Genomic DNA, 22,759 nt, shown 5'->3' with positions numbered 1-22,759 from the left:
GAAAGGGCCACAGTGAGTTTACAGGGAGTGTGGGAACAGCGCATCACTGTGTGTTTAAATAGAGCATGGGAATCAGGAATCTGATGAATGAGATAGTGGATTTACTGAATATAAATACAAATGGAGAATTGCTGTATATATGCACATTTCTGGTATACTTTGCTCTTGTGTTGTCATGCTGTCATCATGGTCCCTACTCAGACCTCATGACAAGGTGCCACACATGAGGCTGCTTAGCAAGATAACAGCCAATGGTATTACAGGGAAGTTACTAGCAGGGGTGGAGTGTTGGCTGATCAGAAAACAGAGAGTTGGAATAAAGGGATCCTATTCTGGCTGGCTGCCGTTTACCAGTGGAGTTCCACAGGGGTTGGTGTTGGGACTGCTGCTTTTTACGGTGTATGTCAATGATTTGGACTACGGGATTAATGGATTTGTGGCTAAATTTGCCGACGATACAAAGAGGTGGAGGAGCGGGTATTGTTGAGGAAACAGAGAGCCTGCAGAGAGAATTAGATAGTTTAGGGGAATAGGCAAAGAAGTGGCGAGTGAAATACAATGTTGGAAAGTGTATGATCGTGCACTTTGGTGGAAGAAATAAACGGGCAGACTATTATTTAGATAGGGAGAGAATTCAAAATGCAGAGATGCAAAGGGACTTGGGAGTCCTTGTGTAGGATATGCTAAAGGTTAACCTCCAGGCTGAGTCGGTGGTGAAGAAGGAGAATACATTGTTGGCATTCGTTTCTAGAGGTATAGAAGACGGCGGCGCGACACAGCGCGCACGGCCTCTCCGGTGAATGATATCTGTAATCTGTCAAGTAGCAGACTGTGCACAATTCTGATTTGATGGAGACATGCGTGAGAGTACGGAGGAACATCTGGAGAAACTTCTGAAATGCCTGCTTCGCTGCCGCTGCTACTGTGTGGTAACCGGAATCTCCGGAGCAGAAGGCCTTGAATCCTCGGCTTTGCTTGTTTCGGCGGCTGGGGCTAGGTCGAAGGCACTCGGCAGAGGATGGCGCTAGGGAGGCTGTATCGGAGGGGCTGGTCGGAGGCTTGAAGTTTTTGGATGGACGGACTCGGTGTTGGCTGTGGTCGGGTGCTTCCAAGGCATTGGCAGTTGTCGGTGCCTTAGAGGTTTATGGCAGGGAGTTTCTCCCTTTTGCCGCCTGCTATCGGGGACTTGGGAGTCAATTAGGACTTGAGACTTTTTTTTTTTAAACTGTGCCCATGGTCTGTTTTTTAATCAAATTATGGTATTGTTTTGCACTGTTGTAACTATATGTTATAATTATGTGGTTCTGTCAGTGTTAGTCTTTGGTTTGTCCTGTTTTCTGTGATATCACTCTGGAGGAACATTGTATCATTTCTTAATGCATGTATGCATTTCTAAACGACAATAAAAGAGGACTGAGTGTTCTCATAATCTAGAATATACAAGCAGGGCTGTGATGTTGAGCTCTATAAGGCACTCATGAGACCACACTTGGAGTATTGTGTGCAGTTTTGGGCTCCTTATTTTCAAAAGGATACACTGACATTGGAGAGGGTTCAGAGAATATTCACGAGAATGATTCCAGTAATGAAAGGGTTACCATATGAGGAAGGTCTGGCAGCTCTTGGGCTATATTCCCTGGAGTTCAGGAGAATGAGGGGGGATCTCATAGAAACATTCTGAATGTTAAAAGGCCTGAATAGATTAGATATGGCAAAGTTATTTCCCATGGTAGGGGAGTCTAAGACAAGAGGGCACGACTTCAGGATTGAAGGACGTCCATTTAGAACTGAGATGCGGAGAAGTTACTTTAGTCAGAGGGTGGTAAATCTGTGGAACTTGTTGCCACGAGCGGCTGTGCAGGCCAGGTCATTGGGTGCATTTAAGGCAGAGATAGATAGGTTCTTGATTAGCCAGGGCATCAAAGGATATGGGGAGAAGGCAGGGGAGTGGGGATGTCTCAAAGAATTGGATCAGCCCATGATTGAACGGTGGAGCAGACTCAATGGGCTGAATGGCCTACACTTCTGCCCCTATACCTTATGGTCTTATGGTTATCCCACAAACAAGTCCCCATAAAGCCCATATATCAATCCAGTTTTTATTTTAGGTTCCTTAAGGTTGTCATAGCTGGGGCGGGTAGTAGGGATAAGCTCTCACTATCTATTAAATGTTCCCAATGGCATGAGTCTCAAATAGCCTCTGACAACCAAGTCCAGCTCCTGGCCTTTACATGTGGCTTAGCTACTAAGCCCAACGGAACAGTTACTACTGACAGGAGAAGGGGCAAATGTGGGTTCCTGGCGCCTTAAAACCAGTCACTTCGGGCAGATGGGGTTTGTCAGCCGTGGTTGACAGCTCATCTAGGAGAAGGAAATCTGATCTATACCCACTCATGGGGAGGGCTTCCAGAGTAAACCCCAAGGAAAAATCTGGAGCTTGAGTCACACTGAAGCCCTCTCTGCCATTCCTCTGGATTCATCAGCTGCATGGAGGGTGGGGAGGTGGAGGGGGTGGCTGCTGCATGGGCAACAGCTTGCTCTCCATATCGTACCGCCCTGGCTTGCATATTAACTGATCATAGACGGTGAAGACAAAATGTGGGGGATGCAGATCTGAATTGTATTCAGTCTAGTTTTTTGGGAATGTAGTATCAAGTGTGCTGACAAAGGCATTTGACTGAAGTTTGGGAATACATCACTGGCTTATCTCCAGCACTACCAGGACCAAAGACAAAGGAGGAGAAACTGAGGCTGGAATAGGAGGAGGAAGCTTTTAGAATGAGGGGTGGATGGCAATGAATGCCCCACATACCCTACAGGTAATGGCACTTGCCAGGAAAGAACCAGGTAGGTTAGAAGGCTGCGTGCTGCAGAGGGAAACACCACATAGGTAGGCTGTGGGCAGGCAGAATATGTTGGTAATTTGGTATGGGCATCAGAGGGGGCCTTGCCCAGAATTGGCTGGGTGTCAGATGACAACTACCACTGGTGACATAGGTAGTGGCTACTTGACATCCCACTGTCTATATGTAATCTTACGCTAATGCACATAGATCTCAGGTCTCTACCATCCTGGAATAGCAATATCCCACTTGTAAAGATCTAATTGAATGAGCACTGAAGTTCCACATATGAGTATACTGCTGTTTTCTGGAATAGAGAGATGCTACACATTAACAGCCAGCTGTTCTACAGACAGAGGGGGAAGATGAACATCAGGTTTCTCAGCTGCCGGAACTGAGAGATGGCACCCACAAACACTGTTTTCCAGGAGCAAGGATACGTCACCTATGAACACAGGTCTCATCTCCAAACATTTCCACATCATGAACAGAGTTCTACTCAGATAAAGCTGAGAGCTGACTCAGAGGAGAAAGCTGCAGAAAACAGAGAAGAAACATCTGAAATTTAAGGTCTGTCAGCTGACTCTGTGATGGGTCGAGAACTTGGTGTGTGGTCTGGACCACAGTAGATATTCCCAGACTTGGAACCAACACCCCATAATGATGGAGTAGTTCAGGGAGGAACAAATCTCATGCACAGAGATAGGTACTTTAAAAGGATTATACATAGAAATAATCCACATCACTATTGTAATCTTGTTGCAAATTATTGATTAACAGAACTTTATTCCTAATTCAACAATGCTTCAAATCTGTGTACAAGTGCATAATATAGTGGCTGAGTCCATACAGGCGCTAATGTCGTCATTATGTGCCTTAATGACGTACTTCCAGATAACAGGGTATGGATTTCCATTCAAAGGTGGCATTATTTTCTGAACAAAGGCATTGATTATCAATACTATCATCTAAAATGGAGCCACTGCTCAATACTTTCTCACTCTTTATTGATGCAGACAGCGAGTGGAAAGCTTTAAAATCCATATTGTTTATTCCGAAATGCTTTCAAATATCAAAGAATTATGCTTCACTGCCTACTGCACACAAGTATCCTTGAGTTAATAGTTTGCATACCTGTCATGTAATTATGCTGAAGCTGGAGTGGGATCACTGAGTTCCAGTTGATTCATCTCCTAGTCCGTTGTTTTCTGAAAAGGCTTCGTAATCCACTGTTTAGAGAAGGTCCAGTGAGAGGCTGAAGGCTTGCCGTCAGGGCTTCACTGGAAGGTGTCGCATCTCCTCAGTGCTATGGTGGGGAGAATCAGCCTCATCTCTGCATGGTCTCCAGTGTTGAACCAGTCAACCTGTTATGAGAGTCAACAATTAATCCTTATTTGCTGAGGTGTTATTATTGATGATGTGAAGAAAGTGACTGTATGATTCGGTGACCATTTTGTACTCCTTGCATCTATGGAAACCACTTAATAGGTTATGTAGCCCAAAAGTTTAATGCATTTGACCAGCAAAGTAGCTCTTCAGTGAGGCATTTGTATGCTAATTTGAAAGGGCTTAAAGTACACATGAAACATAAAAATTTGAAGGAGTAAGACACTCAGCCCATCAAGGCTGCTCTACCATGTAAGATCATGGCTGACCTGTTTGTAACCTCAACACCATATTCCTGTCTACCCGCAGCAACTTTTACATCCCCTTATCAAATCAAATAGCTTTGACCTTTATCTTAAAAATTGGCAGTCAAACTTTGCTTCAACCACCCTGAGAAAGAGTTCCAAAGACTCATAACCATCCAAGAGGAAACATTTTGCCTAATCAGTGTCTTAAATGGGTGGCCCATTATTTTTAAACAATGAACCTAAGTTTGAACCCTCTCACAATGGGCAATATCCTCTCCATGTTCACCCTGTCAAGACCCTTCAGGGTCTGATGTTTCAATCAAGTCCCCTCTCACTTTTCTGAACTTCAACAGATACAAGCCTTCCCTGTCCAACCTCACTCTCCACAAGACAAATTGCATATTCCTGATATCACTGTAGGACATCCTCTGATCTTCTTCAAATATTCTAGCATCCTTCCTTAAATATGAAAACCAATGGCGTACACAGTTCTCCAGATGAGGTGTCACAAATTCCCCATGTAACTACAGCACAATTTCCCTACTGTTGTAATCAGTGTTTTTTTTAAGCATTAAACAACAAAATTCTATTGGTTTTCCTAATTATTTGTTGTGCTGGCATGACAACCGTTTTTAAATCATGTACCAGGGAACTCAGTTCCTTCTTCATTTTAAAGCTCTGCAATCTCTCACAATTTAAATATGTTTTCTTTTTATTTTTGCTGCTAAAGTCAATCATTTTAAATTTCCTACATTTAACACCACTTGCCATATCTTTGCCTCTCACTTAGACTTTCTATATTCTTTTGCAGCAATCATTGTGCCTTCTTTCTCTCATGCTTCCTGGAAATCTACATATAGTAAGTACATCCACCAGTTCTACTTCATCCACTGCAGATATTACTTCTTCAGAGAATGTAGTGCATACCCCCGTGGAAACAAGATGCATGAAGACATGAAGGTGTCACAAATGTGATCTGGTGAATGTGGGATGATTTAGTGTTTAAATTGGTGCAGCTCACCACCACCAGTACAAAATTGATTGTTTTATACTGTATCCTGCTGTTAAATGAACATGAATTGTGCAAAGAATTAAATATTGCAAGGGGACAATGTCTGTGTGTGTCTTCATGAAACTTTTCTGCTAAGGGATCTCTAGTAGCAAGGGCAGATATAGGCTTCATCCTACACTAAGTCACGTCTTTTTGCTCCTGATCTTATTGGGGCAATTCATTCAGCGTCAGAGGGTCCTCATCAGACTGATCTGTGTCATTCTCCCACCCTTCCTCATGTGCCTCTTCCCTATCTCCTGGCAGGCTGCTTTAGGGATGTTATCAGGCAACAAAGGCTCTGACACTCTGACCTGAAATTTTAACACAGTTTCACTTTCCACAATGCTGCCTGACCTGCGCAGTGTTGAGTACTTTGTTCTTATCTATGGATACAATGCTTTTCAGCAAGGTCAATATAACATCTCGTGACCCTGAAAACTGACTAGGGATGGGCTCTTTGCACTCCTCCTCAGGATCCTTTTGTTACCTGTGATGCTTAGCCTGAAGCTCCCACTCAAAAGATACTGCTTGCGGTACCACCAAAGAGGCACCTATTATATTAGTTAATCAAGAGATCGTGTGACCAAGGAACACAAGATGCTAATGCTTTCAGACTTGGAGCACTGTAAGGCATGGAAGCAGTTTGCAGTAGGCTTTAAAGCTGCATTAGGAAATCTCCTGTTATTAGCTGAATGGTCCTTTAAATAACACCACAATGCAGAATGCAACAGATTGAGGACTTTTAAAAAAAAAACTGCCTGAGTGCACTTTATGCACCTGTGAACTCCAATCAATGTCAACAGCAGCGGAAAATGGTGTTACATGATCATTAACGTCATTAAGTGCACACATAACAATAGGAAAAGATCAGACAGGTTTTTGTGGATCCTGCCCGGATGTGACCAGTTGAGTTTCCAGAAATGCTCACATTATTTACTCTGGATTACACTGTTTTTCCAATCACATTGTGCCAAGAAAACAAGAGATATGCAGTCCAATTTCTAGGCAAAAAAAATTCATTGTCATCAAATATGTGCTGCACTGAAAAGAACAAATATGTTGCTTAAAAAGAATATTCACACTTCTCAATGATATGATTCACAATTGAACTAGTCATGACCAGCATTGTTTTCTGTTGGCTATTTCCTCAGTAATTTTCCAAAATGCTGTTGCAAGTTGTATCACATTTCATAATAACTGAAGGGGGGCATTGAATTGCACAAAAAAAGCAACTCTTCTCATTGTCTAATATGGGTAGAGGCACAAGAAACAGCCCCAAAAAATGCTGTTAGACCTAAGTTATGAATTAGGGATAGTCAGCATGACTTTGTGTGTGGTAGGTCATGTTTAATCAATCTTAGAGTTTTTTTAAGGAGGTTACCAAGAAGGTTAATGAAGGAAAGGTGGTAGATGTTGTCTACACAGACTTTAGCAAGGCCTTTGTTAAAGTCCCACATGGGAGGCTGGTTCAGAACATTCAGTTGCCTGGCATTCAGGATGAAGTAGCAAACTGGATCCAAATTTGGCTTAGTGCCCAAATCCAGAGAGTGGTAGTAGATGGTTCTCTCTCTGACTGGAGGCCTGTGTCTTGTGGTGTCTCACAGCTATTTAGAGTTCACAATTGCATACTTCCACGTAGGGCTTCCATGCCCAGGTGTAAAACATGCATTCTAACTGCGATGTAGGATTAACTAAGTGCATCATTGTGTTAAATTTTAGTCTTTGACCCTTTATTATATTAATACTCCACCTAGACCAAACGTTTGATTTTTTTAATGCAATTATTATCAACTATTCACTAATATTCAAGTCCAACATTGGAAACGACTGAAAGAAGCATTTTGCAGCATGCTCTGCGATCAAAGAATGCTCTGTGATTCTGTACTATGCTATCCCTATCAGAAACAATCAAGTTTAGCATACCAAAAGTATATTTTAGCATATTTAAGAACCCTTCAGTGCACTTTGAGTACTGTTCATAGTAATCTTCATTTGAACCTTGGTAAACTGAATATTTTCAGCTGTCACTCAGATTAGCCCACTTCAGAGTCAGAAAATGGTGGGTTCAATTCCTTAAGAGCAGGAGTAGCTCTCCCAGTTGCCCGGCCCAATATTAACGCTTCAATTAAACTATCACATCACTGAGCTAGTCTTTGCTGTACATCTTTTGGCCGTTGTGTTTCTTATATCACAAAAGGCCCCATAGTTCAAAAATACATACATAATTAGGATGCCCCAGAGTACTCTGCAGCCAGTTTTGAAATGCACTTGGCTAGAAGTTTTTTTGCGTAATGTATTTTTGTGTCTATAGTCAACATGGCTTTCTGTGTGGTAGGTCATGTCTAACCAACTTTAGTGTTTTGAGGAGGTTACCAAGAAGGTTGATGAAGACAGAGCAGGGGATGTTGTCTACGTGTACTTTGTCAAAGTCCGACATGGGAGGCTGGTCCAGAAGGTTAAGCTACTTGGCATTCAGAATGAAGTAGTAAGTTGGACCCAACATTGGCAGTAATGGTCATCTCTCTGATTGGAGGTCTGTGATTAGGGGTGTGCCACAATAATGGCTGGGTCTGTTGTTGTTTGTCATCAATTAATGATTTAGATGATGATATAATAAAATTGGATCAACAAATTTGTGGATGACACCAAAATGGGGGTGGGTGTGGGGGGTAGTGGACAGTGAGGAAGGCTATCAAAGTAGTAGTGTGACCTTGACCAGCTAGGAAAATTCGCTGAAAAAATAGCAGCTGGAATTTAATGCAGTCAAGTATAAGGTGTTTCACTTTGGAAGGACAAACCAGGGTAAGACTTACACAGTGATGGTAGGTCTCTGAGGTATCCTGTAGAATAAAGGGAACTGGGAATACAGACCATAATTCCTTGAAAGTGACATCACAGGTAGATAGTGTCATAGAGAGCTTTTCACATATTGGCCCTCATAAATCAGGAGTTGGGATGTAATATAGCATTTGTATAAGATGTTGGCGAGGCCGAATTTAGAGTATTGTGTGCAATTCTGATCACCTACCTACAGGAAAGATATCAATAAAATTGAAAGAGTGCAGAGAAAATTTACATGGATGTTGCTGGGATTTGAGTACCTGAGTCATAGGGAAAGGCTAAAAAAGTTAGGCCTTCATTCCCTTGAACACAGGAGAATCAGGGGAGATTTGATAGAGGTGCACAAAATTATAGGGTGATGCATGCAGGCTTTTTCACCCCAGGCTGGGTGAGATTAGAACTAGAGGTCTTAAGTTTAGAGTGAAAGGTGAAATATTTAAGAGGAATCTTAAGGGTAACTTCTTCACTTAGATGGTGCGAGTGTGGAACAAGTTGCCATTGGAAGTGATGGATGTGGGTTCAATTGTAACATTTAAGAGACGTTTAGATAGATACATGAATGGGAGGGGCTTGGAGGGATATCATCTGGGTGCTGGTAGAAGGGACTAGGTCTGTATAGACTAAATGTACCAAAGGGCCTTTTTCTGTGCTGTAGTACTCTATAATTATGTTCAATTATAACAGGTTGCAACACCCAGTTTGATGGCACATGGGGCAAATGTTGAAAGCTACTCAAAAAAACAAGTATTAGCAAGAGAGGAGAGATCAGCTTCTGAGTCGCTTAGGAGACATAAGTGACTGCAGATGCTGGAATCTGGAGCAACAATCTGCTGGAGGAACTCAGCAGGTCCAGTAACATCTGTGGGATGAAAGGAGTTATTGACAGTTCCAGTCAAAACCACACAACAGGACTGAGTTACATAACTGGGACCAGTCTTACCTGGTCAGCAGCAATACAGTGATCTTCTTTTGGGTGTCAAAAATATCTCTTTGCATTTGCTGCCACCATCATTCCTTTGTTTCTCCATACCCATCCAATCACTTAGCGCAATTTGAGCACTGCTATTTTGACAGTGACCCTGTGTCCATCTGGCTAATAATCTTCCACTCCTAGAGTCCTCATTGCAACAATGTTCAATACTCCAGCCCTAACTCTCAATGATCTGATTCCAAGTGCTATCACAACCCTAGACCACCCACTTCCCCATCTTGATGCTTGACTAGTGGAGCTAGTTTTGCTCCACTAGCTCCACATGTGAAGCTAGTAGAGGAAAGGCTGTTGTACGTACATTTGCGTGCATGTCTTTTTCTATCATGGACAATATCTCAGGCTACATGACAGAATTGTCTGATTGGAGCCTTGCATAAAGTGAACATAGGTATCCCACGCCCTTCCCAGCACTAGAGCAAGTTTGATCACAATGTAAATTCAAGATTCCATTACCAATAAATCTACTCATTTGTTATAGTATATAACTTCACTAGTAATAGTGTCACACCAGATCAAAACAAAGTCCAACCCATTGTAATACGTACCGTAGACCCTATCAATATGTGAGAAGTTCACATAGATGTGATACATAATTCATCTGATTTATTCCTAATTTAGATACATTATCAGATCTCTTGTACCCTTTGACCAAAGCTAACAAATACAAATAGCCTGAAATTAAAAAGTCTGCAGAAAACTATCAATATTTAACTATGTACTATGATAAAGGGAAAACTACTCGAATGATTGTAAATGTGAGCCCCGTTGGTCCTGTTGCTATTCTGATAGAGAAATAAAGCTGATCAAATGTCAATTGTCATGATTGTTAACCAACTTCACAGGGAGAGAAGCACCATCTCTTGGGGCATTTTACATTTTCATCTGGTATCTGTAAAGTAATAAATATGACTGACCATAGATGGCTTGTTAGTCTATTTAACAATCCTAAAAGCCCACTTGTATTGAACACTGTATACTTCAATTAATCATGCTCCAGGAGCATGATTATTATGTTACATATCAGCCTGGAAAAGTTAAATCCTGCTGATTATATTTTCCTTCATGCCATGCGTAGAACAGGTCTCACTTGTGAAGACCAATTCACAGAACAGAATATCAGGTACATGACTATGAATGCAGTGCCTAAAATGCCAACAATAAGTGAAATCAAAGTTACACCAAAGATAGATGTTGCTCCATCACCACGGATGACAATGATTGAATCACAAAACTGGAAATGGGTCATAGAAACTACACCTTCTCATGATAGTGCATGTACACAGCAAGTTCACAACAAACTCAGGACTGCACCCACCTCACATCTTGGCTGTGAGTTTATCTCTTTATCATCCTGCAGTTACAAATGGAATATGATTTAGACATTTCTTTTCATTGTCTTCACAAGCATTATAAAGACTCAACAATTGTCCTGCATGCTTAGCAAGTACAAAGTCAAACATATAAGAACCAATACAAATGTCAGAAATACCCCATGGGCCATTGGTTGACATTGAAACTACTACCCCTTATGGAAACTGTCAGCTCTATATCCACAAAGACCACCATTCAGAGGTTTAACTACATCTATAACCTGTGTGGCAAGGTTAGATAACCTCACTGACAACTCCAGGAAATTTGTAACCTACTTAGAAGTCACACAATGTAAATAAAAATAAAACCCTGCATACCACACACTGATGGTGAAGTGAAGAGATTTACCTGAATACTAAAGAAAGTAATTGGTACTGCTTATGTCAAGGCAAACCATGGAAGCAAGAACTTCATTTTGGTTTACAAAACTGCAGAGAAACACCTCACTCAGCAACAGGAAGACAACCAGCCACATACACATCCTTGAGTGTACATGGCACCCAGAGATGCTCTGCAAGATAGAAGATCAACACCACATGGGTATGATAAAAACAACATTAAAGCAAAAGGCAGAGAAAGAATTGAAAGTTCAGATCTACACCATTACAGCCTGGGGATATAATTCTTGCAAAATGCAGTAACCACATAGGCCAGCAAGTTATTCCACATGGCATGCAGCTTTCCGAAGCCGATGATCAGAGCACCACACAGTTTACAAAGCATCACATGAAACCCATCATTCTTCAAAGCATCCATAGCACAATCCACTGTCTGCAAATCCAAATCTCAAAGATGAAGAAACCAAAGAATCCAAGTGGATCCAACAGTCAACATTTTTGCATCCTGAAACCACCAAGCTTAAACCTGTAAACTTAAACCTTCTTCATAGCTAAAAGACTCTGTAAAAATGTGATATAAAAGACCAAGAAAATGAGAATAGCTCTTTTGTTTATCATGGGGAGGGAATGCAGTGTTATGTTGTTGCTTTGGTTTATATATTTCTTTTGTGCATATTTCCTCCTTAAGGCTGTGTATAGTTCTGAGCATGCCCAGTAGCTCAGGCATAGCAATAAAGGTGGTGTTGTTTACCTTGTGCAGAGCAGCAAATCTGTATAATTAATTGCAGAAATAAAGACTAAATATTCATGATTTGCAAACTCAAGGGAAAAACAAGGGAACCAAATAATCTTGGTTTGGTCAGAAATAGCTTATTGAGATAAGGAAGTGGAAAGCTTTGAATCCTTGAAAGAATTTAAAACAAGAATGAAATTTAACAATTGAAGCATTCCTGAATTGTGTAGCCAGCTGGGTCAACTATATAGTGGTGAAACTGTATAGAAAAACCAATGACTTCCTGTAAATTTTTCAGGTATTTCCTTTCCCAAGGGTAAATGGGACAGTTCATCAGCATTTCCATTAGCTGTCCTCCTGAATTCAATCATAAAATTGTGTCCTCCAAGAAACAGAGCCCCTCTCTGCATTCATACTGCTGCTGCTGTTTGTGGAACACCTTCTGTGGATTGAAAATGGATACTGATGGTTGATGATCAGTAATGAAAGTAAACTCTCTCCCATACAAATACTGGTTGAAACATTTTACACTAAAACCAGACTCAAGGCCTTTCTGTCAACCTGTGCATAATTTTTCTCTGCAGTGGTAAGGGAATATGATACAAAGGTTATAGGGTGTTCACTTCCATCACTCAGAACATGTGACATGACTACACCTATACCATAGGGTGAAGCGTCACAGACAAGCTTCACTGGATGATGTGGATCATAATGTGTGGGTACAGAATCTGACATTCCCATTTCCTTTCACTTTTGGAAAGCCACTGCTTTGTCCATTGCCATTTCTTCCCATTCTGCAGTAATGAGTTCCAAGGGTGGAGCACAGTAGCCAGGTTTGGCAGGAACCTGTTATAGTTACTGTTTGTAACACACACAAAATATACTGGAGGAACTCAGCAGGCCAGGAAGCATCTATGGAAAAAAGTACAGTCGACATTTCGGGCTGAACCTCTTTGGCAGGACTGGAGAAAAAAAGCTGAGGAGTGGATTTAAAAGGTGGGGGGAGGGGAGAGAGAAACACCAGGTGATAGGTGAAACCTGGAGGGGAAGGAATGAAATAAAGAGCTGGGAAGTTGATTGGTGAAAGAGACAGAATGCCATGGAAGAAAGAGAGGGAAGAGCACCAGAGAGAGCCAATGGGCAGGCAAGGAGATAAAATGAAAGCGGAAAAAGGGGATGAGAAATGGAGAAAAGGGGGGCTGGGCATTACCAGAAGTTTGAGAAAATGATGTTCATGCCATTACTGGAGGCAACCCAGACGGAATACAAGATGTTGCTCTTCCAACCTGAGAGTGGCCTCATTGTGACAGTAGTGGAGTAATGAATGAACATGTCAGAATGGGAATGGGAAGTGGAATTAAAATGGGTGGCTACCGGGAGATCCTACTTTTTCTAACTGTTGTAGTAATTTCCACTTGACCTTGGAAAGAATTCCTCCGGCCTCCATACGATCAAGTTCACTGGCTACTTTATCAGGATGGTACAAGGAATGGGATGGGCTTTGCAAAACTAGGTGTGACATTTTCATTTAATGCTATTTTACCCTTGATATGTTTGAGTTTTCCAATCTCGAACACTGTTGCATCATCCAGTACCTTTAATTTGCTTTCAGGTGACTCTATTGTGGGGGATGTGGCATGCAAATGATGGATGGATCTCCAATCAAGTTGTAGTTGTCTTGGCCAGTAACGGCCCCACAATGCAAGCCCAATGTGGCTTGTTGACTGTTGTATCTCAGTTACAAAGGTCATTCCCACAGGAGTTATCTTTACTCCAGTACAAGCTCTTAGTACGATAACTGCAGGCTTCAGTTCAGTATCTTTGAAACATCATTCAAACTCATTTTATGTAATGACTGAAATAGTCAAGCCAATGTCCAAATCCATTTTAAATAATTTGCTGCTCACTTCTAGTGTAAACCATATTGCTCATCTCATGAGTTTTCATATTTTAAATCTCAAAGCTACCCAGTCCTGTGTCACTCTCATCACTATCAGATGTTTCATCAACAGCATGCAGGTTAGTGCTTTTTTTGAAACTGCAACTTGACTTTTTGTCTTTTTCTCTTCCCTGTGCAGCTGATTTATCTGTCTGCCTGACATGCTCTTTGTACGTGTCCTACTTTGTATATAATTGCTGCACTAAAGCTGAGGGCCTGCTCCATTCTTTGTGTCTGCAGCTGGACGATGTTTACTCCACTATGTTTTGAACTGAGGCTGAAGCTGTGGGCTTGCTCCAGGCTTCATGTTCGAGGACTCATTTTGCATACTTTTATTGTTTGCACGATTTGCTTTTTCAAAAAAATCTCTATGCCCATTGGGTGTTTGTCAGGTTTTTTTAAAAAGAAAAAGAGTCTTTTTTTGTTTCTTGTTTTGTGGCTATCTGTTAGGCTGCCTCTCCAATGCCAGCACATCTTTTCTAAGATGAGGGGCCCAAGACTGTTCATAATACTCAAGGTGAGGCCTCACTTGTGCCTTATAAAGCCTCAACATCACATCCTTGCTCTTGTATTCTACACCTTTTGCAATGAATACTAACATTGCATTTGCTTCTGCACAAGGACTCCCAAGTTCCTTTGCATCTCAGATTTTTGGATTTTCTCCCTGTTTAGAAAATAGTCTGCACATTGATTTCTTACTACCAAAGTGCATGACCATGCATTTTCCAATGTATTTCATTTGCCACTTTCTTGCCCATTCTCCTAATCTGTCTTAAGTCCTTCTGCATCCTACCTGTTTCCTCAACACTACCTGCCCCTCCACCATTCTTCGTATTATCTGCAAACTTGGCGACAAAGTCATCTATTCCATCATTTGAATCACTGATATACAGCATAAGAAGTGGTCCCAACACCGACCCCTGGGGAACACCACTAGTCACTGGCAGCCTACCAGAAAAGGATCCTTTTATTCCCATTCACTGCCTCCTACCAATCAGCCAATGCTCTAACCATGTTAGTAACTTTCCTGTAATACCATGGGCTCTTAACTTAGTAAGCAGCCTCATGTGTGGCACCTTGTCAAAGCCCTTCTGAAAGTCCAAGTACACACTTTAACTAAAAAAAATGTACTTTGAAATTTGAAGTTCACATTTAAACCTACATTGGTCTGGTGTACAGTATACAAGCCCGTCACAACAGTAACAATTTGTTCCACCAAGCAGGTTTCTGATTAGACATTGCAATTTTATTCATTCTCACTTTCATTCCCAACTGTAACTTAGTTGTGTCTCTGGCTGCTGTTTCCATTGATACAGTGAATTCAACTGCTCTTTTAAATGTGAGCTGTGCTTTAGTTAGGAACCATTTTTGAATGCTTTCTTGTAGATTCCACAAACTAAACAATCTCTCAGTGCATCATTAAGCTCATCACCAAACTGCCAATGCTCAGACAACCTCTTCAATTCAGCCACGTAAGCTGAAATGGACTCCTGTACACTTTGATTCTGCTTATGAAATCTAAAGCTTTCTGCAATCAACTTGTCTTGGTTCTAAATGTTCCTGCATTACGTCTGCGATAGCAGCAGTTATATTTCTAAGCCAATTTTATGCTTTTCCACCAATTACACTCAGTAATTCTGGTCCTCTTTTCATTGGCTGTTTCATTTGCTTCAAAATCCCACTCAATTCATTCAGTATACATCATCCAGTTATCTGCCAGCCAGTTCTGCTTATTTTTTTAAAATCATCACCCAGTGCTGTTTATGAATCTAAGAATGTCCGTCTTTTTAAAAACACTCTACCGCCTCTTACTCTCCAAAGAAATACATACTATGCCTTATTTTTAAATTATAAAACTCAAATCTCTCTCCACCACCATCCCCCTCCCCAGTCTTTCAAAATAAACATGCTGCACTTCAACAGGTAGGTAGGTGTCTCAGGTTCATTTTAAATCTTCCTCAACACCACTGTTATGCTTTCAAGCTCCATAAACTAAATGAAAGAAAAACCAGGAACCAGGAGACAGGTCTACTTAGTTTTTACTTTAGTGAGGTACCCATATATGACGTGGTGGCATAATGACATATGGCGTTCAAATACTTCTTACATACAATTCATTACAGGTTACGTAAACAAATAATGCTTAAATCAAACAACATATTTACAATATTAAATACACTACACATTGGACTTTTATACAAAGTGAGTTTAGCAAAACATTCAAAGATGTGCATTTATCACATCTGCATGTATTTGTTTCAAACCTAAATAGACCACATTTCTTAGAGAACATACTGTTTCAGGAATTTCAGTGCAATTTGCTCATTTGCAAGGTGGCAATTCAGCTTTGTATAACATGCTTTAACAGCGTTCTGTGCACCTGGTACAGTGTAACCAAATGGTTTCTAGCAAAAGAAAAAACCTGCACAACTTCTTTATTTCAGCAATGCGGCAGGGTCTTCCTGCAAGCTGTAAGGAGGAAAACATTTTCTGATCTCCCAGACTCAGGGGAGAGTTATTCAGCTAGATGTATTTTTTTCTGTTTCTGAAACTTTGTGGTGAAATTGGACCAAGTTATCCCAGGAATGCCTGAGGTTGGACACCAAGACAACTTGGTCTTACTAATCGATGATGGGTTAGAATAATTAGAATCTACATCATTAGTTCTAGTGCAAAAATAGACCCTTTGGCCCAGAATTTACACCAACCATTAAGCACACATTTACACCAATCCCCTTTTATTTTCAGCCCACATTCCCAGGATAATTACTTACCTAGCATCCTTTGTGCTCAAAATGTACACAAGAGATGTTTGCAAGAACCTGGATTGGCCAGAAAGCATAATTTTAAAAAAGTGGAAAAGTTTGAAAAGAGATAAATTGTCTGAAGAATAGCATTTATGGAATAGTGCATTGGGACCAAGGAAAAATCCTTTCAGAGAGCTGGCTGAAATCGGTTCCTTCTGCATTTTAAAGCTATACTATTTTTAGTAAATGTGGTCAACTGAACTGCCTCCTTGGTTCAGGAAATTAGAGATGGCCAATAAATGCTGGCATTACCAGGTACAGAACACATCTTGAATTTGAAAAAAAAAGTGAATTCCTTTCGCTAAACAAACACTTCCACACACAACCAAAATGAAAATAAACCAAAGAAACTTATATTTTCCAGTTTCAATAAACAAAAAACATACTTCATGATCAATTCAAATAGAAGGGGAAAAACAATGTGTGGGCAAAATCTGACTCCATAATAAGATGTGGCAAATGTAACCTGTTCCATTAATTGTAGATCATATTAATATTGCCTGGCTTGATATTATGAAAACTGTCCCCAGGCGAGTGAACAATTAGTTTGTATATGTTTTTCAAAAAGTTATCAGCCTGCACTTACCTTTTAAAATGAGAGAAAACCAGAGAGGACCAGGGATTTAGGAAGAAAAAAAAAAATCCAAATGTTATAAACTGGCAGTTTAACCAAATCTGTCCTCTCCAGCCTCAATAGTCAGCACAAGCTTGTAATAGAACAGAGGGGAAACTTGCATCTTACAAATTGTTACATAGCCCATGGGTGTGACAAGATGCTTTCAAATGAAAGTATTTGAAATGGGCTATGAAGGGGAACATTTCTGATTTCTTTCCAGTAAAGCACATCAAGCAGCAACAAGATTAAAGTTACCACAAAATCAAATAATCTACTAACACTCTTTCTTAATATGAAGGCTGGCTACTTTGATGAAGCAGTGAAAGAAATATTTTTCTCCCGATTGAATAATATTCCAGTAAAACCATTCAGAAAAGATGAGATGATTGGAGCACAAATGAATTATGGTAGAGGGGACCATTAAGACAAAGTGATTCAGGCAGGGTAGCCAACATACACATAAATATAGGTAATTTAAGGGATATCAATAACTGTTAGGACAAAAAAGCCCTTTTAATATTTGGAACCTTATATTTATTGTTACACATTTTGATACAATGAATACAAATTGTTTACTCAGAATGAGTCAGTATTAGCTTTATCATTCCTACTAGGACCAATTAATATTTTGTTAAACACTTCTAAGATATGAATAGAGCGCTCCAACCATAAAAAGACTGGAAACAACCCCATCAATCAAGCAGCATTTACATTAGGGTGTGGTGATGACCCCAGGAAATGTTCCATATTTCAACTGGTGTCTGAGCTGCAGGGACTTGCACTGTGTCTGAATCTCAGCAACTGCTTTATCCAACTACCTGATTATTTTGAGGTTTAAAGACATTTTGAAAGAAACACCCAGTCACGATCCTTAAGAAAAAATCTGATTAAAGCTAAAGATTAGAGAAGACAGATTTACTGTTCTAAGATTGAGCTCTTGGGAGTCAAGGTGCTGCTGCACTGAAGGTGCTTATGCATACAACCATCAGGTAGACTTAGGGTAAACTGAGTTTCAACTGACTCCATTAACTAATAACAGAAAATCCCTTGCTGTGTTCAATACAGTAGTCAAGGACCCAGAGGCTATTTGTGATTTTTACCTGTGAATATGATTTCTACCAGATAACAGCAGATTCCTGTAAAGTTGCTTTATGTCAATAAAGTCCATTGCTAAAACTTCAGGCTCCCGGTTAATGCCTAGGTGCCTTTCCGTTAATTATTTAAAATCTACAGATGTGATGATTAGATGCAAGACTATAATACAGAATCTATATGGTTTTATGAAAGTGTTTGGCAAATCTAGAGGACTTCTGAGGAAGGCCAAGCCAGAACTTGAGGATACAATATTAGGATTTTCACAGCACATTTGAGAGGTTGAACAAGATGAGGATTTATGGATTGATTGAGTTTATTCATGGACAGGGAGAAGACAAAATTTGCCATTTTCAGTGGGTAACACATTGGTGTCTGGGACTATTACAACTGTATCTATGACAGTTGCTTGGGTGGCGGGGGGGGGCGGTGGAGTATGGTAAAGTTGTACAGAATCCTTTGAATCACAAAGCCTTCCATAATTGACAAAACTCTGACTCTTGTATTCCAACCTCTTGCAATAAAGACCCAAATGCTATTCACTCTCCTGATTGCTCGCCGTATGTGCACATTAATTTAGTTATCTACACTCAAGTACAATTTTGAATTCCCATCGAGTAGACAATTTCACATTTTCTGAAAATGTGTTTTGAACAGACTATCTGGTCATTATCATATTACTTTTGCAGGAGCTTACTGTGAACAGATTGGTGACATTTCAGAAGTACTTCATAGGCTGTAAAATGCCTTGGAATATCGTGCAAGAGAAGTGAAAGGCATTGCTTAATGCAAGTCTATCTACATCCCCTTTTGCAACTGTCTGTCTTTCCTCACAATATGCACTCTATCCATCAGGTGTCATTAGAGTTGCTCACTTTTTCCTGCCTAGCAAGAGAACACAAAACAGAAGAGGGCAAGGATTGGAAGAGCTCCTCACAGCTCACCACCACAGATGCTGAAGCTGAGAAAAATAATTTAAATTTCCTCGATTGTTGGAGACAGGACTCAAATCACAAGATCAATTTTATTTGTCACACATACGTCAAAACATACAGCGAAATGTGTCAATGACCATGTCTAAGAATTGTACTGAGGGCAGCCCGCAAGTGTTGTCATGCTTCTGGTGCCACTAACTGTAACCACATGTATTGGAATGTTTTGAGGAAACGCAACCACCTGGAGGAAACCCAAACACTTGGAGGAAACCCATGCCGTGATGGGGAGAATGTACAAACCCTTAATAGATAGCAGTGGGAATGAAACCCTGATTGGTGAAATTTGTTGTTTTGGGGCAGGGGTAGAGTGCAAGACATTAAAATTACAAAAAATAAAGTGAAAGAGGAATAGTGAGGCAAGTTTCATCTAATTTTGGCTTAAAAAATACTTGTAATGGGAGGGTGGCCATCAACACAGGAGAATGAAAGGGCAACAGCAACTACCATGCACCACATCAGGGCATTGGGCAGTAGGTCAAGGAGGATGATACGCTGAAAACAACGAGCATAATCTGTCACCATGCTTGATACTACATATAATCTTCCCTTAAACTGGCTTCATGAGGAACTGAACATCGTACAGATTTAACCACTGAACAATAGTGGACTACAGTCAGCCAGGAGGCAAAAGCAAGACAGTATGTGGGATTTCCTGGTGGCCACCCATTTTGATTCTACTTCCCATTCAACATGCCAGTTCATGGCCTCCTCTACTGCCAGGATGAGGCCACACTTAGATTGGAGGAGCAACACTTTGTATGCCATCTGGGTAGCCTCCAACTTGATAGCATGAACATTGACTTCTGAAAATTCTGGTAATTGCCACCCACCTCTCCTTCACCATTCCTCATTCTTGTTTCACTCTCTCACGTTACCTGCCCATCACCTTCCTCTGGTACTCCTCCCCTTTCCCTTTCTTCCATGGTCTACTCTCTGTTAGTTTTCCCCCTTCTCCAGCCCTTTATCTCATTCACCAATCAACTTCCCAGCTCTTCACTTCATCCCCTCCCCTGGTTTCACCTATCACCTGCCACCCTGTACTTCTTCCTCCCCTGCCCCCCCCACCTTCTTATTCTGACTTCACCCCTTCCTTTCTAGTCCTGATGAAGGATCGCGGCCCAAAATGTTGACTGTTTTCTCTTGCTGCCTGGCCATCCGAGCTCCTCCAGCGTGTTGTGTGTTGCTTTGGATTTCCAGAATCTGCAGATTTTCTTGTGTTTGTGATAGTATGAGGAGAGTCACCAGAAGAGTTTGGAAGTCATTTGGACTGGCTTAGAGGAAGACCACAAGACATAGTAGCAGAATTAAGTCATCTGACCCTTTGAGTTTGCTCATACCAGAAGTTCAATGTGGGAACTGATTTTAGGGAAGTAGTAAGGTATGCAATGAAAGACTGTTCCTTTCCTCCACCCCCCCAAAACTTAATGTACTCCATGTTTAATTTGCTATATTGACTTTACAGTCAAATTGCAGATAAGCAACTTGGGAGTAGGCAACTTACAAAATGACATTTTCTGCAAAATGTGCTAGCTAATTACATTTCTCCATGTTGGCTGATATTTCTGACCAATCTGGTGTACCTTTAAAATGAAGAACTACTGCTTTGAGTCAAATTTCTGAAGACTAATAAGGTAGTTTTCAGAATCTAGAAAGAAAACTTAAAAATCTATATGGAGAATTAACACTCCAGCCAATTTTCCTTCCTTAGGTTTCATCATCACTCATCTTCGCAAACCTAGAAAATCTAAAGTTTACTGTTTCAGTGACAATAGACATTCAGGTTTTCCCCTCTAGTCTGCTGCTGCATTCGCACATATGAATACAAATTTAGTGTGCAGGAAACATCCGGCACAATTACTGATTTAATTAACACAGCTTAACATTGAGGGCCAAAAGGCCTGTTCCTGTACTGTATTGTTTTATGATCTAGGCACAGTCACAGATGAGTTTATGGCCCGAGCTATTAATAAACTAATAAAACCTCTAATAAATGTAATTTGGGTTAACTTTACATATTTTGTTTCAGGCTATGAAGCTGATATTATTTAATTAACATTCAGTACTGATATCCTTGATGATACTGATTCACTGGGCTCAATTTTCTTGCAAAAAGCACACAAAAAAATTGGCTGACGATGCAGAGGAAACAGATTCACTCCTGTTTTTAAGTAGAAGCTAGAAGTGCAGAGGGTGAGGGACATAATAGATATGTTTAAGATAACAAGTCACTTAGCCCTAGAATCATTTCAGTCTATCTTTTCAGCACCCTCTAAAGGCGTTCAATTTCTTCCTAAAGAATGATGAGCAGGGTCACTGCAATGTTCCATTTGTGGCCTAGCCAACACTTTACAGAGGCTCATCATTATTTTCTTACATTGGTACACTTTGCCTCGATTGATGAATGCCAGAATCCCACATGCTTTGTTCATTGCTCTTGCAACATGCCCCATCATGTGAATGTAAAGGCAAAATGCACCAATATTTTGTCCAGAAATTGAACTCAAGATATTTTTGATACATTAAATGGGGGCTGTGTATAGCACAAGCAACAAGTCAAAAGTCTCAAAAAAAATCTTGCTTCAGAATATCGTTTTAAGAAGTTATTATTGCATTTTATTCCCCTCAAGTAGCATTGAAACCTAACTTGTGCATTTTCCAGTACTACTGCCTACTGTAGTGAGCTAAGCAAAGGGAGTGAATGGGTCAGCACTTAAAGGGGTTTTGCCATCATGTAGATGAGGTCAAAGGATACAGGTAGGTGCATGAAATACTGCAGGATGGTGGGTTAGATAAATTTGGCTAGAGACAGTTTCAGCAATGCACGAGGCACCAAACTCTGGGATACTCATTCCCCACCCACCCAATCCCCCTGCTCTCCCTCCCCATTATGCTGCTCCAGTTTTCTGTGTGATGTACTTGTTTTACTGTCAGTAAATTATGAAGTTCATAGGTTGCAATTATTTTAGATCCAAATTCTGTTAAGCAATTGAAACATGTGGTAATCACATGCAGGGAAATACATGGGTAAATGAAACCCATATTAGGATGAATTGCGACAAGAAGCATCCAGTCCAATTTCCCACCGGGTAGAACTTCCACTAGAAATGGGGGAAATATTTAAAAAGTAAAATTTACTTTTAAAAAATGCACAATTTACACACAAAAACAGGAGCAAATGAATCTCTAGTTCCTCAACATTTGTCCCTACACCTCATTATTTTGGCTCTTCCAATTCCTCCTTTTAAAATTCATCAATTTGCACATGTTAAAATTTATCTGCCATATGCTTGTCAAGTCTTCTTGAAGTCTGCATTATTTTACCCATTTTAATCTATTTCCAAGTATATTTTCTCACGTGTCACCTGCAAACCTTAAGAAAGTTCCCCATACATTGAAATCAAAGCAAATCAGGGGGAAAAGCAGTGACCTCTGAGGAATATTGTTGTCCACCTTAAAATATTAACCACTGTTTTCTGGTCCCCAAGCCAATTTCAGACCACTGCTGTCT

At 40.5% G+C, this 22,759-nt stretch overlaps 1 protein-coding gene across 3 annotated transcripts in view; it reads right to left on the bottom strand.

The window, feature by feature from the left end:
- Positions 1-22,759, bottom strand: part of LOC140191605 (vitamin D3 receptor-like) — a 199,691-nt gene that overhangs the window by 138,102 nt on the left and 38,830 nt on the right. For all 3 annotated transcript variants that reach the window (XM_072249154.1, XM_072249153.1, XM_072249152.1), the window contains exon 2: positions 3,978-4,207. Coding sequence is in view for 1 of the 3 variants with exons in the window: in XM_072249152.1 (XP_072105253.1) it covers positions 3,978-3,984 (7 nt within the window). In the remaining 2 variants the exon portion in view is untranslated. The remainder of the gene's footprint in view (positions 1-3,977; positions 4,208-22,759) is intronic.

Source organism: Mobula birostris, chromosome X, assembly GCF_030028105.1.
Source record: "Mobula birostris isolate sMobBir1 chromosome X, sMobBir1.hap1, whole genome shotgun sequence".
NCBI classification, from domain to species: Eukaryota; Metazoa; Chordata; class Chondrichthyes; order Myliobatiformes; family Myliobatidae; genus Mobula; species Mobula birostris.
The sequence above is the reverse complement of the archived record's forward strand: the minus strand, read 5'-3'. Positions and strand labels throughout refer to the sequence as shown.